Source organism: Pongo pygmaeus, chromosome 10 (assembly GCF_028885625.2).
Source record: "Pongo pygmaeus isolate AG05252 chromosome 10, NHGRI_mPonPyg2-v2.0_pri, whole genome shotgun sequence".
In the NCBI taxonomy this organism is placed as follows: Eukaryota; Metazoa; Chordata; class Mammalia; order Primates; family Hominidae; genus Pongo; species Pongo pygmaeus.
The window spans coordinates 100,528,974-100,545,589 of NC_072383.2; the positions used below are offsets into that span (position 1 = coordinate 100,528,974).

Here is a 16,616-nt window from a genome sequence, read left to right on the forward strand (position 1 = left end):
ATATCCAGCATATGCTGATGCTTATAGGGTGCTAGTTTTCCATTTATTATATTTTCTCTAGAAAAAGATAATCATTTTAAAGGTAATTTTAGCTGTCTGTTATTATAGGAGGTCTAACTGTTATTATAGGAGGTTATAATAGAAGCAAAAGGAGGTCACAGTTAATGTTAAATATATTTACAACCTATATATTGCAATAAATACCAAAGTGGATTGAACCTATATGTCTGATTCACATTAAAATACATATCACAATCCATCTGGCTTTTAAAGTGTGTGTCAGGAACAGTTTCCAGAACAAATGCCAAATATCTCGGAGGTGCTTCAGTTCAAGCTGCCAAGCTATGCCATTGTACTTGAACTGTTTGCTACTTGGATGTATGCCAAATGTAGATATATGTTTGAAATTTGTTCTTGTAGACTTTAAAAGAATTCATAAATTTCATATTTTGGCAGATAAAATATGAGAAAAAGACTACTTCATAATGTTATACCTCCAAAGTGTACACCTTTTCTTGGAGGACTGAGAGCCAAGAAAAATTCCAAAGTATACTGCTAGTACAGTAATGAATGCTTAGAGTGCATAGGTAAATACATTTTATTTATTTCTATTTATTTCTCAATCTGGCTTAACCTAGATTATAGCAGACTAAATTTCCTACAAACTAAGATCTTAATTGAAATCTACCCCCGGTACATAATAATCACCCCCCCACCAAAAAAGCACAAACCAACAAATAAACAAAAAAACAACCAAGCCAAGAAAGAGGTAGCACAAAAACGAAAAAAAAAAAAAAAGTAAAAAAACAATTGTCATTAAATTCCAGCTCCTTTGGATATCTAGAATAATTACTAATCTATTGAAACTGTTCCTAAAATGTGTAAAGGCTGGTTTTAGTAGAATATGATATTTTTCTGTTTAGTAACATAACAGACACACTATTTACAAAGATGATATCCTCAACCATAAAACACTATAGGAATAAAAATATAGAGAATTTGAAATATTTTTATTATAACTGAAAAATTAAATGTCCTGGCAATAATATCATTATATTAGAAGAATTACTTACTCAAGAAGATCTGGGTCTAGTCCTTCTGATATCATTTTGTTTCTTATTGCCATCACTGGTACACCCTAAGCAAAGGATATAAGATAATTTCATCATTAAAAATGCCTCCTTTATATGTCTACACATACCATCTAAAACAAGACCTTTAGATGCCTCATTATTTAAAAGTTCTTATTCTACTTTAAAATTAGCATGTGCCTAGCACTTGAATAATCTAGTAAAGTACCCATTTTACATTGACCTAACAGAATTAGTCTCATCCAATACCACATAAGCCCAAATTACATCATTTGAGCTTATTCATTACTAATTCTGCTGTATAGAGAGCGGAGATCATATTCTCACTCTTTTCATATTACCAAAAGAAAGAAAACATTACTCAAGTGACTAAAATACCAGCTGAAGCCATACAATGAATAGTTAACAATATGAATAGGTATCTTTTCAAAGATTTCAGAGAGTTCTATTCTTAAGTATAGCTATATTAATGTTCTTTTAATAAGCAGAGTCCAATTCCATTTGAACACTTTAGACACAAAAATCAAATCTAATTCAAGAACCTCCCTGGGACTATATTACACATCTTCCCAACACTGTAAAACACTAACTAATGACAATTTTAGAAGTGTATACATTGCAAAAATAGTAAAAACACGTGAATCTCACAGTTCAGGTTAAGAATATGAAAACACTAAGAAATGAATATGACAGAAATAAAGACACATTTACTTGAAAAGGAAAGAGAGTTGATGTATAACTAAACATTTATTCCAAGTTCACTTGGTAAAGCTCTAAGGGGAGAAGATGTAATCAAATCTCTGTCAACTCCCCTCTCTTCACACCATCCCCAAGGATAAGAAACACTAAACTGATGTGTTCAATTTGAGGGCCTTGATTCTATCTCCTTAAAGGAGGCAGGGTCATGGCATGGGACCCTCCCTCTCACCCCATGTGGCATAAGAAGGAAAGTACACCCAGATACACTCAGGAAAAAGCCCAATCACCTCTCTATTGCTGTTGCACACACTTCCTTTATCATTAGCCAGTTGTGATGTTCATTTTTTTTACTTTTATTTTTAATTGACAAATAACAATTGCACATGTTTATGTGTATAATGTGCTGTTTTGAAACATGTACACATTGAGGAATAATCAAATTAGGCTATTTAGCACATCTGTCACCTCAAATATTTATTATTTGTGGTAAGAACTTTTAAAATCCTCTCCCATAGCTATTTTGAAATATACATCTTGAAGATGGGATAGGAGTTTGTCTAAAATGAAAAGTACAAATACTTAGAAATATACACAAATCTTTATATAACCTATCATAAGTACACTTGTCTCAAACTTTTAAGTATATGTTTGTCCAGATATACTCCTCCCCCTCCAAAATGCTGATTTTATATTTCCCAGTAAAATCTGAGTTTAAGTCCAGGCATGCATATGTACAAACGCGACAGCTAAATTTATTACAAATTTAATATGAAAAGTCTTCAAAGTTAAGGACACTATATATAACAGAGTATCCTGCATCTCACAGATCTTGCCAAATTAAGTTAAATCATTAAATTTAATCCTCATATTTTTAAATCAGAAAATTTTATGTCAAAAAATTTAATTTTTATTTACTTCAAAAAAACTGTCCAGAAAAGACAGCTATAGAAAGAGTCATAATCACTTATTTTGGCTATGGAGGAGAAAATACCCACAATCTCCTTTCACAGACTGCTAGGTTAAATAAGATTAAGAAAGCAAAGGCTTTCTTTTGAGTTTACAGGTTACTTAGAAGACGCTCATGAGAGGTAGCAAAGGCAAGGTGGTCATTTGCAGGCCCATTTATATACTTATCTTGGTAACTGTTGTGTTTTATCTTATAAATTAGTAAAATTTAGCTTATTAAGACTCAGGTAAAAATGAACACTTAAATGCATTCTAAATAATACATGAATCAATATAAATAGCACCATCTTTGAATTTTCTTCAAAACCATACCTCTGAAAGCAATATTGTTCCATGAGGCAATTTTAAAGATATTCTGAGAAGTGCATTATAATAGGTTTGGAAGTCAAAGAAGGTAGAAGATAAGTTTAATGACCAAAAAGAGAAAAACAAAAAGAAAAAAGCCCACTTGCTAGGGGCATCTGATGTGAACAGACTCAAGTTTGGAATAAAGAAAGCAAGAAATTAAAACTAACACCACTTTTGAAATATATATCTAAAACTAAGACTTGAATGAAATATATTTAAAAACAAAACATACTTAATAACAATTTTAATAGTAGAGGAGAAAGCTGATTACTTGAATGACACAGCTGGGAATTTAACTTGATAATTAAATCTCATTCAATTATTTAGGATAACAGGGGGTAAGTTAGGAGTTTGAAACATTCCACAAAAAAATATGAGTGCCAGGAAAAAAAGAGAAGAAGAGCAGAGTTAATGTCATAGTTCTTTAAAAAGACCTCTTGGCTTCTACTAACTATGGTTTGATGGTATAAAGTCTTTCTACAAACTCAAGCATGTGATTTATTTATTATACTTTAGCATAATCCACAGAACATCATTGGAAAGGTTACACAAATAAGTTACAAAGCCAAGAAAAGAGAAGGAAGGAGAATGAGGTCGAAAAAAAAATTTCCTAAAATATAGCAAAGAAAGTGTATATTGGGTGGAGGTGAGGGGAAGCAATGCTTGGGAAGGAAGGAATGGGGAACAAGGAAGTTGGTAGAATTAGATAAGCCGTCTATTTGAACATCAGCTTCATGGAATTGATTATAGTATAAGAATAATAGAAACCTAAACCCGTAAGCTCCAAATTTGAACCTTAGTTTCTGGGGCCTGCTTACAGCAGAACAGCACAGATACACATACAATTTGGTATTTTTAGTCATTTCTGTATATGCATATGGGTAAAGAAAAATATATACAATTGCTAATATCTTAACTGATTCTGAGACTTACTATCACTACGTTAATACAAACTCATAAAGCTTGATAAAAAAGAATAATTTGGCCTGTGTTCCAAAGAATGCATTCCAAAGGGATTTGCTGTTGTTTCCAGTGATGTTGCTTAGAAAATTCGTTGTTTTGCTATATTCTTCCTTAGAAGTCAAGTAACAGAGTCCGGTCTGTTAAACACCAAAAAGAAGTGTCCAATTTCTGATCGCCAACAGACAAAGCTACTGGTGGTCTAAGAAGGACAAGAAAGACCTCAAAACTGAAGTCTACTGAACTGTGGGATTTTTTTTGGCAAGTGAAAATGACAGTGTGTCCAACATAAGTAATGAAGAAGAGAGAAGGCAGCCATAAGTCTGATGTTCCAAAAAATCACGTCTGTATTTGCGTCACTGGAGAAAGTGTGTAAAGAAGCCACACTAATGAAATTTTGATGGCAGCACTAATAGTTAAATACTAGTTTCTTATATCACAAAAAACTGTTTGGAGGTTTATAGGCCTGCCAATATTTACATTTATTTCTTATTGTGTTAAAGAAAGTCAAACTACAAAATCCTTTTATAAACCATGTTGAAATTTTCCTAAAGTTTTAGATTAGAAGGGGGAAAAAAAACTTCGTTCTCAATTTAAGAGAGATAAATGACTTTCCTTGTTTAAAAATAAGTAAAAATGCTCCATATATTTTAGAGTTTTTCCTCTTAAAGAGTGTGAATTGTAACAATTCAGTTATGAAAGATGAAAAACATGAAGTTTTCTTCCCTACCTAAGGCAACAATAAAAAATAGATCTACTGAATACGTTGGTGGAAAAACTTTTTCTTTGCAGAGAGCGGGAACTATTAGAATTTGAAAAAATGCTACGGGTTGTTAAAAGGCAGCTTAGTCCCCCAGTCAGGCTCCTTTTACTTAAAATTTAACTTAATAAAATGGACTCAGTCATATCTTTGCCTTCTGAATTTCAACAGTCCTATTTAAAAAATATTTTACTGAGGCCGGGCGCAGTGGCTCATGCCCGTAATCCCAGCACTTTGGGAGGCTGAAGTGGGCGGATCACCTGAGGTTGGGAGTTCGAGACCAGCCTGACTAACATGGAGAAACCGTGTCTCTACTAAAAATACAAAATTAGCCAGGCGTGGTGGCGCATGCCCGTAATCCCAGCTACTCGGGAGGCTGAGGCAGGAGAATCACTTGAACCCGGGAGGCGGAGGTTGCGGTGAGCCAAGATTGCACCATTGCACTCCAGCCTGGGCAACAAAAGTGAAACTCCATCTCAAAAAAAAAAAAATTACTGTATTTTATGAAATAAATAAATTAGTAGGATGTACATTTAGGATGAAATTTTCAGATTAAATATTATATATAATGGATTATTGTTCACTGAACAAATCATAACACAAAAGAAAACAAATGCTCAATGACCTTTTCTCCTCGAAGCTTTCAGTGAAGAAATATCAATTAATTTAAATAAATTTTTTAATCACTGTAAAATGAATATGGCTATCTAAAAAAAATGGAAACTTTATTTCTAACGACCTATACAGATCTAGAAAATACTTGGTAAACAACTAGTTCCTGGAAACAAATTATTCAAAAATGAACATTTTCACAGCAATTAAATGTCACTAAGGATGGCTATAATAAAAATGTGATATTAGTATTAAAATATTCTCAGCTATATGATTATGACAACAGTGGTATCAGTGAAGAATAAATAGATGAGAATTGAGGGAGGCATATATAGTATTACCAAGTAGGTACTGACATGACAACCATATAACTATTTAGTATCTGCCCACTACATGGCCAGTACTTCCTTCAATCTTCTAGCTTTATCACACACCAGAAAAAGCAAGAAATTTAAAACCTGAACTTAGCAGTATCATTGTTTACTGCCCTGTAACACACATTTATAACAAGAAAGTTTAAAAATATGCAAAAGGACAAATACATAATAGAAAGGCAGGTTTAATGTCATTTCAACATTAAATCTGTACACAGTATGACTGATTCTAAGCTCCCTAACTTTCAAGGCAACATGGAGGGTTCCAAAAGGCAGCTAAAATGATGGAAAAATCATAATCTGTAAAACTGGCATAATCATTCTTCACACATGATTTCTTTACAGGCCAGTTCACTGACTTTAGCAGAGAGTAATTTTTGAAATTTCTTGTCAAAACTATGACAAAAGTTATCTTTCTCTAGGTCCTCTGTATACTGAGGCCATGGCAAAGCATAGGTAATATGGCAGGGGCTTCCAGTTGGTGGCTGTCACAGTTTTCTGCTTAAGGGAAAACTCTATCCAAACCTTCTTGCATTTGATATAAGCTAGAAAGTAGAAGGAGGAGGACAAATGTCAGAGGTCATTTGAATTTCATTTATCCCAACTCAAAGTTACTACTCATATAGTCTACTATTTTGCTAAGCTTTGCTTCTTTCTTTTAGTTGTAGTCAGACCTGCCTAACTTATTTAGTTCATGGGAAGAATACAATATTTTTACTTAAAATTTTCAAAGTTGGCTAAATTATACAATTAATTAAACAGATAAATGTTCATTTGTATCTTTTCTTTATATTCCTAAGTGTGGCAAATCAGTCATTGGTCATGAAGCTTTTATTTTTCAATAAACAGAACGAGGCTAAAACAACACAAAAGTTATTCCCCCATCCCACAAACCTTCATGTACTCAATAAATATTGATCTTGATATTGATTAGTAAACCTTAGGTATTATAAAAGAAATGAAATATATATTAATATTATTATACTTATAGTTAAAAAACAATGAAAAAAGAAATCACATCGTTATTAAGCTAAATCTGTAACAGTGTTTTTCACAGCTATGATTATATATGAAGCTGTAGCTCCTCCTTTTTGACTATACTTTGACTATACTGTTGATCACTGATGAAGAACCTACCTGGAGTTCTCTAAACCATGGAAAGCCACATTGGGGTCATATCCAAAAAATGTTTTAAAGACTTCAATTACTCTTACAATAACTGTACCTTGTTTGTCAGCTAAAGAACACGCTACTTCATGCTTGACTGGTTTCACAAGGTCCAAGGTGCATAACTTCTTGATGAACATCTTTAATAATCATTTAGAAGCTCCTCATCCTTAGGTAATGGAAGTCACATTTCCTCAGGCCAACATCCACCGCTGGCAATGGATGCATCAGAACCACCAGAACCAAAGAGATTATTCAATTCACATTTTAAGCCAGCCAAAGAAAACAGAGCTTTAAAAAAATCTAAGTGTCTAAGAGACTGTTTTGGCAAATATGGTTTCAAAAAATACAAGTCATTAGCTTCTTAATGTGGAAGTCGGACTTGCCCAATGCACAATTTATTACTGGCAAAGGATTCACCATGATCTGCCAGTAAAAAGGGGAGAATTGTTGGAAAAGTGATCTATGTACACAATTCCAGTTAAGTTATAAAAGCAATATGTAATTTAGTAAAGGCTTGTGCTGCACTATTATGACAACAAACATTAAATCAAAATCAATTATCCGCCACATTTGGAACACAACAGTATTACTCACTGAAAAATCTTGTATAAAACTTGCTTAAAAAGGAAAACAAAGTCAGAAAATGCCAGCAGGTGTTCCAGGAACATTCATTAGTAATGAGATCCAAATTTGGGGATCAATTAATAGATCATAAAGCTAAAAGGAACTTCAGATCTCATTTTATGTATGAGGGAACTGAAGTCTTGAGCGGTGACATGACTTGATATGATGGCAAAGCTAAGAAACTATACCATGTTGTATTCCAGAAGTACTGGGAAAAGATCTGGGTGTATTCCTAGGCAATGAAATTTTCTCCCAGAGAAAGAACAACTTTTCTTTCATTGTTTTAATCTAATCATTGTTTTATCTCTCCGAGGGTAGTAATCCAGGAGTGACAGAAAAAGGCATGGAGACCAAAAAACAAGGTATTTCTTATTACTCTGTCAACTGGTACTTGTGATTAGTGAAGGACTGTGTTGGTTTTTGTTCAAAGGAGTTTATATTGATTAAATAGTTTTCATTATCTAGACTATAAATAGATTTACAGGTATGTGGCAAGTGAAGCAAGGCACATATAAAAGCAAGGCATTCCAGGAGATAGTTAGTACCCAGGAAGAGGGAGTTTTCACGGCAGTTTAGAGAGGAAGCCAAAGGGGTCTGTAGTTCATCCTGATACCCAGGAAGTCTTAAAATCAGGAAAAATCTGTTTTTGTAATCCGCAAGACTTTCATTCATATCTGAAGTGAATGATCACCTCAGAAGTCTGCAAATTAAAGCTTTCTATGCTACAGAAGAAGCTGAAAGGGCTTGAAAAACACAATTCTGTCATATTACAGAAGACAAAAATCGTTCTAAACAATAATTCAAATAGGAGAAATGGTTAAAAGATTGTTGAGGAGCTATGTATCAAGATGATACTGAGTGAAAGTATATTACACTTTGGAAAAAGAAACTCAGTATAATTGTAATAGAGGTGTATTAAGAGTCTTCTTATGGGGCAGTAACTCATATTTTTAAATGACAAGAATATAAAGGCAACTGAAAAGAGACAAATCCTATTGTTTCCCTTTCACAAGATGAAAGACCTTGTGGCACTGTTAATTCCCTTTTGAATGCATAGAGATGGTTATTCTTAGGATCTTAGGATTAGATATTGTTGGTATAAAGGATTAGATATTGTTGGTATAAATATAGTTTTTTTTTTTTCAGAAAGAGGTTTTTTTTTTTTTGAGACTATGTCATCTTCCTTTGTGTTACTATAAACAATTCCCTAAAAGCTGACATGTAGGCTTCTAAAACTGTTTCTATAAGCTGTAGTCATATGTACAATGGATGGTAAACTACTCAAGGTCATACTAATGGACAAATTAGAACTCATTTAAAGAATTATGTTGTTATCGGTCTTTCTCTGCATTAAGAACTAAAACTGAATTTTGAGTGGTGGGTAAGCAAATGTTAGTCACCCCTAAAGTTGAGAAAAATTGGGTATTTTAATACAAATCTAAAATCTTGTTGGGAAAGTGAAACATTTTTCAGTATGATAAGGTAGTCTGTAATGAAGTCACCCTCTAGAATTAGCTGGGGTTAGACTCCTCCTTATAGCCAGTGGTCAAACTTGCTTTTCAATCTATATCCCTCTGAATCCTGTTTGTTCTCAGTTATACTCAAAGAAATGAACCACATTTTCAGAGTGAACAATTGATTAGAAGACAAACACAGAAAATAGGAAGGCATATCACCATCCTGAGGTATAGAGATACAAAGCTATCTGTATTCTTTCCATGTCAATGACAGAAAATGAATGGTTCAATGGTACAAATTATAATAGGTCTCTAATGATTGTTCTTCACTCCACTTCTCTGAGGCATTTTCTAAAGCAAAGTGGTACTGTTATCTGCTCTTCCAGTTAAAAGTTATAGTTTGGTAATGGAATGGATAGAGGAAACACAACTAGCTATGCAGACACTGCTGAAGAATAATATTTTAGGTGATAACTTATGACATTAGAATGACTGTACTCTTGGAAAAGTGCTAAGTGGTTTGGAAGAACCAAAAGATTATGTTCACATAATACCCACAGGTATGTTCAAGAAGCTTTACACTGAAATCAAAAGATTAAAACATCCTCAATTAAAATTTTAAGACTAGACTTATGAATAACAACAATATAATAGGGAAAAAACAGTGGAATAACTGCCAGGAAATTATTAGGAGGAAAATGTAAACAGCAAACAAATCCAATAGCCTAAAAAAAAGTGTGTGTGTGTGTGAGTATGTAAATAGAGCAAATCTAAAATTTCAAAATAAGTAAATCTTGGGGACTGCTAACACTTAATGGGAAGAAACTTGTGTATGAGAATTGGCATTTCAAAGAAATGTCTTACAATGTTTCCCAGCAGAAAGAGGACAATAACCGTAAATCAAAATATATACACATATATGGAAATTCTTGAACATGAGATAAAGAAACCCCTAAGTGAGGCTAAAAGAAGGCAGAAATTTTATCAGATGGAGCATACTTTTTGGCTACCTAGCCGGATGGAAGATTTAGATAAGGCTTTCTTAAAACGCTGTAAACAAGCAGAAAGATACAGACACGATGGGGGATATTATCCATCTACAGGTAATAGCAGCTTAATTTTGCCTATATTAGAATATCTGATAAATTCCAAAGTTGCCCCACTGAAAATTTAATTCCTCAATAAAGGGAGCAATGAGGCAAACATGCAACTATTTGTGCCGAAGTTTGAGCACAAAGACCAAAATAAATGATAATGAAGAAGGGACAGGAATTCTGGTAGTGATCATGCCAAGGAAAGAAAATTCCTGGGCATTGTCAAATGTGTAGCCTACATCTGTTGCTGGAAATTTTGACAGTCACTCATGATATGCTTAGAAAACAGAAGAAGGAGTGAATTTATAGATGGTTCAATAATCATAATCAAAAAAATAATGATTGGCAGATTCATGTCAACCTTGAGGAAGACCTCTGCTGGGTCTATTCTTGTTTTAGTCCTGAAAAACATTTTAAATTGATAACTTGAAGAAATGAGAGCATATTTATACATATCCAGGTAGCACAAAGTGAAGAAGGAGAGATCATATGCAGGATTACATATAGAGTCCATTAACAAACATTGATTGAGCACCTTTATGGGTAAGGTGTTAAAATGAATACACGGATTAATCAAGACACCATTCTTCCTCTCATGGTTCCATTTTCAACTGGAGATATAAAAATATGTACAGATAATCATAAAACAGAGTATTAAGTGACAAACTCCAGAAAGAATACCGGTAAAGTCATTGGATAGGTCAACAAAAGGAGCTATTACTTCTAGCTTTATGTGTGTTGGTGGGTTTAGAATCTGGAATGATTTAGTGGATGTAATCATAGGAGCATGTTAGATAATAGAATTTGGACATGCAATAATAAAGAGAAAGAGAATCTAGATTCAGAGAAGGAAAAGCATGGAGCTTATGTAGGGAATGGTTTGTGGTTTTGTCTGATTAAAGAATGGAATTCAGGGCAGGGCGTGGTGGCTCACGCCTGTAATCCCAGCACTTTGGGAGGCTGAGGCAGGTGGATCACCTGAGGTCAGGAGTTCAACACCAGCCTGGCCAACAGGGCGAAACCCTGTCTCTACTAAAAGTACACAAATTAGCTGGGCGTGGTGGCAGGCACCACCTTAATCCCAGCTACTCAGGAGGCTGAGGCAGGAGAATCACTTGAATCCAGGAGGCAGAAGTTGCAGTGAGCCATGATCGTGCCCCTTTGCTCCAGCCTGGGTGACAAGAGAGAGACTCCGTCTCAAAAAAAAAAAAAAAAAAAAAAAATGCAATTCAGGACAGGGAGCAATAGGAAATAAAAGTTGGGTAATAAGGTTCTGGGGCCGGGCCCATAATCATTATAGGCTCACGCCTATAATCCCAGCACTTTGGGAGGCCGAGGTGGGAGGATCACAAGGTCAGGAGATCGAGACCATCCTGGCTAACACGGTGAAACCCTGTCTCTACTAAAAATACAAAAAATTAGCCGGGCGTGGTGGCGGGCACCTGTAGTCCCAGCTACTCGGGAGGCTGAGGCAGGAGAATGGTGAGAATCCGGGAGGCGGAGCTTGCGGTGAGCCGAGATTGCGCCGAGCCGAGATCGCGCCACTGCACTCCAGCCTGGGCGAGAGTGCGAGACTCCATCTCAAAAAAAATAAAAAAATAAAAAATAAAATAAGGTTCTGGGATGCAGGTTGGCACAATAAACTAAAAACAATAAAATTAAATTTAACTTGGATGAACTTCTAGTTTTAGGATGGCAGTTTGATGTAGCTCCCCCCTTCCTTCTTGAAAATCACCCCTAAACAATTCGAAACATAATATGACCTCCAACTTTAATGACTAAGAGGCATATATGAACCAATTACATAAAAATTAAGAGCAGATAGAAGAATGATTGATGACTTAGCAGAGCAAAAGAAGGTCAAGTCCATGTGCCTGAAGGAGGAGATGCCAGGAAGAAGCAGCACTTCCAGAACACTGAAAATGCTTAGGAAATAGATATACCCTCACCAAAGGCAGAAAGGAGACAAAGAGCTAATAACAGAAAATTTGTCTTAAATCAGAAACAGTCTGAGGCAGAAGAAATTGAACCCCTAATCATACTTAGTGACATCAAGCAAAAAGGATGGGCTGGAGTTAAGTGCTAAGTACTGCTAGAAAAAAGTTAAGGCTTTTTGAAAATAAAACAATTATTTATTTTCTTAAACGCTTTTAAATTTAAAAAATGTAAATGATATTAAGATATAGTTTAAAATATTTTTAAGCAGTTCTTACTCAAGAGTTTTTTTTCCAAAATACATATGCTGTAAGTACCAAGTACCAACTTTAGAGATTCTAATTTTGTAGGGTAGGGCCCAGGAACTTATATTTTGGAAGTTTCTCAAACCACTGAGTTAGTGTGAAAAAGGAGTCTATCACCTAAACCTATCAAAAGGTGAAATAGTATGGACAAATTATAAGCATTTTCATTCACAGGACTATGAAAAAGGTATTGTTGCAGGAATGAGGAATACTGTAGTACACAAAAAAATCCCGTCCTTGTGGAGTTTATAATTTTGTAGGGAAGAGAGAGAGTAAATACATAAAATATGTAGAATGCTGGAAGTTGATAAGAAGAAAAATACATCAGAGAAGGGGTAAAGGGAATTGGGTAGGAGGACACTGCAATTTAAAATAGTGCGGCCAAGGAAGGCTGTACTTAGAAGGTAATATTTTTGAATACAGACTTGAAGGAAGTGAGGGAGCAAAACATGAAGATATCTGGGGAAAAGTGTTTCAGGCAGAGAGAATAGCTGAAGCAAAGGCCCTGAGACAGGGGGCTGCCAATGTATTTATTCAAGGGACATAAAGGAGGCCAGTAGAGCTGGAGAAGACTGAGTGAGGATATGAATAAGGTAACAGGGGAGCTAAACTGTATAGGATTTCTTGGGCCTGTGAAGGATCTTGGCTCTTATTCCTAGTGAGGTGATAAGACATATGAATAAAAAGTAAATATTTAAAGGGTCATTTATTTTATTTGTTTATTTATTTATTTTTGAGACAGAGTTTCACTCTTGTTGCCCAGGCTGGAGTACAATGCGTGATCTCAGCTCATCGCAAACTCCGCCTCCTGGGTTCAAGCTATTCTCCTGCCTCAGCCTCCCGAGTAGCTGGGATTACAGACATGCGCCACCATGACCAGCTAATTTTGTATTTTTAGTAGAGACAAGGTTTCTCCATGTTGGTCAGGTTAGTCTCAAACTCCCAACCTCAGGTGATCCGCCCGCCTCGGCCCCTCCCAAAGTGCTGGGATTACAGGAGTGAGCCACCATGCCCGGCCCGGGTCATTTATTTTATATGTATATTTATGACTGAAAAGCAATCGAACTTGTTCACATAATTAATAACAAAAATAAAAATTGCAAGTGGTATCTGGAAACCTTAGCTGGCTAAATAAATCTAGATAATACCTAATACAGTAGCTTAGCTTAAAGTAAGTGTTTGATAAATATTTGTGAAATAAACAGATGGTGGATTTATAATGACAAAGATTTTTTGAAGTTCTTGTAAAATTGAAGACAATATATCAAGAATTTAACAATTATCCTAAGATGCAGCCTTCATAAAGATTTCAGGGCATTTTTACAGAGTATCACCTAGTAGATTTTCCTGTTTCTTATTTTATATAGGTCTGGCAAGAAGGGGCTAACATAAAAAATCTTTCTGAGTCATTTAGAAGCATCTCCCTTTTGTTTAAAAGAGTGAAACAGTTTTTGTTTTTGTTGTTGCTGTTGTTTTTTAACAAGTCTATCTTTTAAGCTTAGGCTTTCCTGGGTTCTAGCTTTAAAAATGTGTTCATCATGATTCATACTTAAACTGGCTTTGTTTTATTCTTGTTAATTAAAAAAACTTCATCTATTTTCATCCCAAAGTCTGGTTTATTTTTTTCTAAATTGACCGCCAATATCCTGAGCTCTAGGCTTCAGAAAAAAAGAACTGTGGAAGTGAAAAATCCACTTCTGATAGCTGGGAAAAGTGCAGCTTCCAAATGAGCCAATCTACTCTTTCTGGTTGTCAGAATTTGCTTTTAAATTACTAGGTGATAAACTATCCCATGGACAGCAAAACAAAACTGTCCTTTAGTATTAGTATTATGCTTCTTTTGCTTGATAATATAATTTTACAAAAGCATTATTATTATTATTATTATTTGAGACAGGGTCTTGCTCTGTCACCTACACTGAAGTACAGTGGCACAATCAGTGAGGTGAGCCACTGCACCCTTGAACTCCTGGGCTCAAGCAATCCTCCCACCTCAGCCTCTTGAGTAGCTGGCACTACCAGGTGCATGCCATCATACAGAGTTAGTTTTTTTTTTTTAACGTAGAAGTAGGTGGTCTTGCTTTGTTGCCCAGGCTGGTCTCAAACTCCTGTCTTCAAGTCATCCTCCCACCTCAGCCTCCCAAAGTGCTAGGATTAGAGGTGTGTGTCACTGCGCCAGGCTTTAACTGTTTGATTAACAGAAAAATGATGGACAACTACCTCCTTCAACTACTGAAATACTTTCTAAAGGAATAAAAAAATGTTAGCTTCTGCTATCACAGACAACTGCAGATATTTTTGGTACCATACCATGTTATGATTTCTCAGGAAAAATATGAATTCTGAAGTCATATAATATTAAAAGCATTACACATGGCCAAGAGATCATTGATAGATAAACATAAAAATTTTTAAAAAAATATTATTTGTGCTAATAATATGGGGATTAAGCTAGAGTCAACTGATTTACCAAATGAATAGTCTATTTTCATTACTTTCTGTATCTAAGATTTGCATTGATAACTTTGTGTAATGCAAAAAAAGTATATAAATCTATATTAAACTATGTTAAAGTGTGGGATCAATTCTAAAGATTTGACTTTTTTTTTTTTTTTAATTAGAGAATTAAAATAGAAAGGAAGTAAGAGAATAGAAAACTTGGTTACTTGGTTTAGCAGTTTTCTCAGACTGAAAAAAATAACAGTAAAACCTCCAGGGTTAAGAATTTCAAATGAGGCTGCTACACAAAGAAGACAGACCAAATTAGCTTACCACTTGAACCATTTTGAGATATCTGGCATATCTTGGATCCTTGGCTACAGTTAAGATATTTTCTGCTGATACTTCACTTTCCTGTAGTCCAGAGTCGTGTGTACTGTTCTGCTGTAGAGAGTATTTGGTGTAAATCTTTAGACAATTTACAAAAGGGGTCCATCACGTTACTTAAAAGGAATGTTTCTTTCCATAGTTCTAAGGCAGTAAATTGCAGAAAAAAATCATCTCCCCAAATTTAAATACCAATAATTTAATTATGAGATATATTTCCAAATATCTACAAATATTTAAATATCATTTCAGAGGAGGTTACATTTCAACACTATATTGGTTCCTCAAAATGCAAGTATATTCATGCATTAAAATAAAAATTCTGCTTTACTTGTCCTCAGAGTGCTGATACAAAGCATGAATTATATATAGGTGGTGATACTATTTTAACAAAACTTTTTAAGAAAGCTAATAAAACTATCAACTGTTTCAAATTAATAATAAACTTATTGAGATAATGATGAATTGATTTCCTAGGTATCTAGAATCTACCTAATTGAGCCCTTTATTTATTAAATCATTTTATTCTAAGTGGACATGGCTTTTCTAACTTTTAGAAAGCAATTTTTGGAGAAGTTGTAGAAGAGAAGGCAGTTTGTCAGACAAAATTATCTGGTTTTACACATTTCAGCTACTGATGGAACTATTAATGGTAACGTTGTCTACAGAGTGATTAAAAGTCATAATGTCTTACTAAATATGACTTACAATAAAGAATAGTGGGGAATGGTCTTTTTAGATAAAAATGCTATTGTTATACAGGCAGTCTTCACTTTGCATGGTACCATGTTACTGAAACTTGTGCATATGAGAACCATATCCTTGCTTAAATGCAAAACTAGATAGAACTGCCTGTATACAGTACTTGATTTTTCTATCAAACCAAACATTTAGAAAAAGCTTACTTTGGTGAATCTCTCTCATTATCTGTATATAAGCATTAAAAGAATTTCCTTAGAAGAAATCAATTTTATGTCTATTGTTCATTCTGAAATGTAGATAAATCAATAACTTTATATCTTCATAGTCTTTAGACTATGAATGTGAATTACATATTGAAGTTTCTCCTCAGATAATTCAAATATAAATTAAATCTGTCAAAAACTACAAAGCAAATAAAACATCCAAAAATCTTTTAGGTTTCTTCTGTTATATGATATTGCTAAGTTTTACAAAAGTGAGTATATATATGTATATATATATATATATATATACACACACACATATATATGTGTACATATACACACACATATTCATCTGTAATATAAATACAAAAATTCCAAAATGCTGTTAATTAAATAACAAATTAAAACAATAACCAAGTATGTTTTTAAATATTTATGGAAATTAAACTCATATAATAGCAAAATGGTGCAAATGAACTACATCCTGGCC

The 16,616-nt window shown here is 34.2% G+C and overlaps 1 protein-coding gene across 1 annotated transcript in view; it reads right to left on the reverse strand.

The window, feature by feature from the left end:
• WASHC3 (WASH complex subunit 3) overlaps positions 1-16,616 on the reverse strand; it is a 50,638-nt gene that overhangs the window by 11,773 nt on the left and 22,249 nt on the right. Inside the window, exons 5-6 of the mRNA XM_054443982.1 lie at positions 15,168-15,278; positions 1,074-1,138 (exon numbers count right to left, since the gene is read on the reverse strand). Of these exons, the coding sequence (XP_054299957.1) occupies positions 1,074-1,138; positions 15,168-15,278 (176 nt within the window). The remainder of the gene's footprint in view (positions 1-1,073; positions 1,139-15,167; positions 15,279-16,616) is intronic.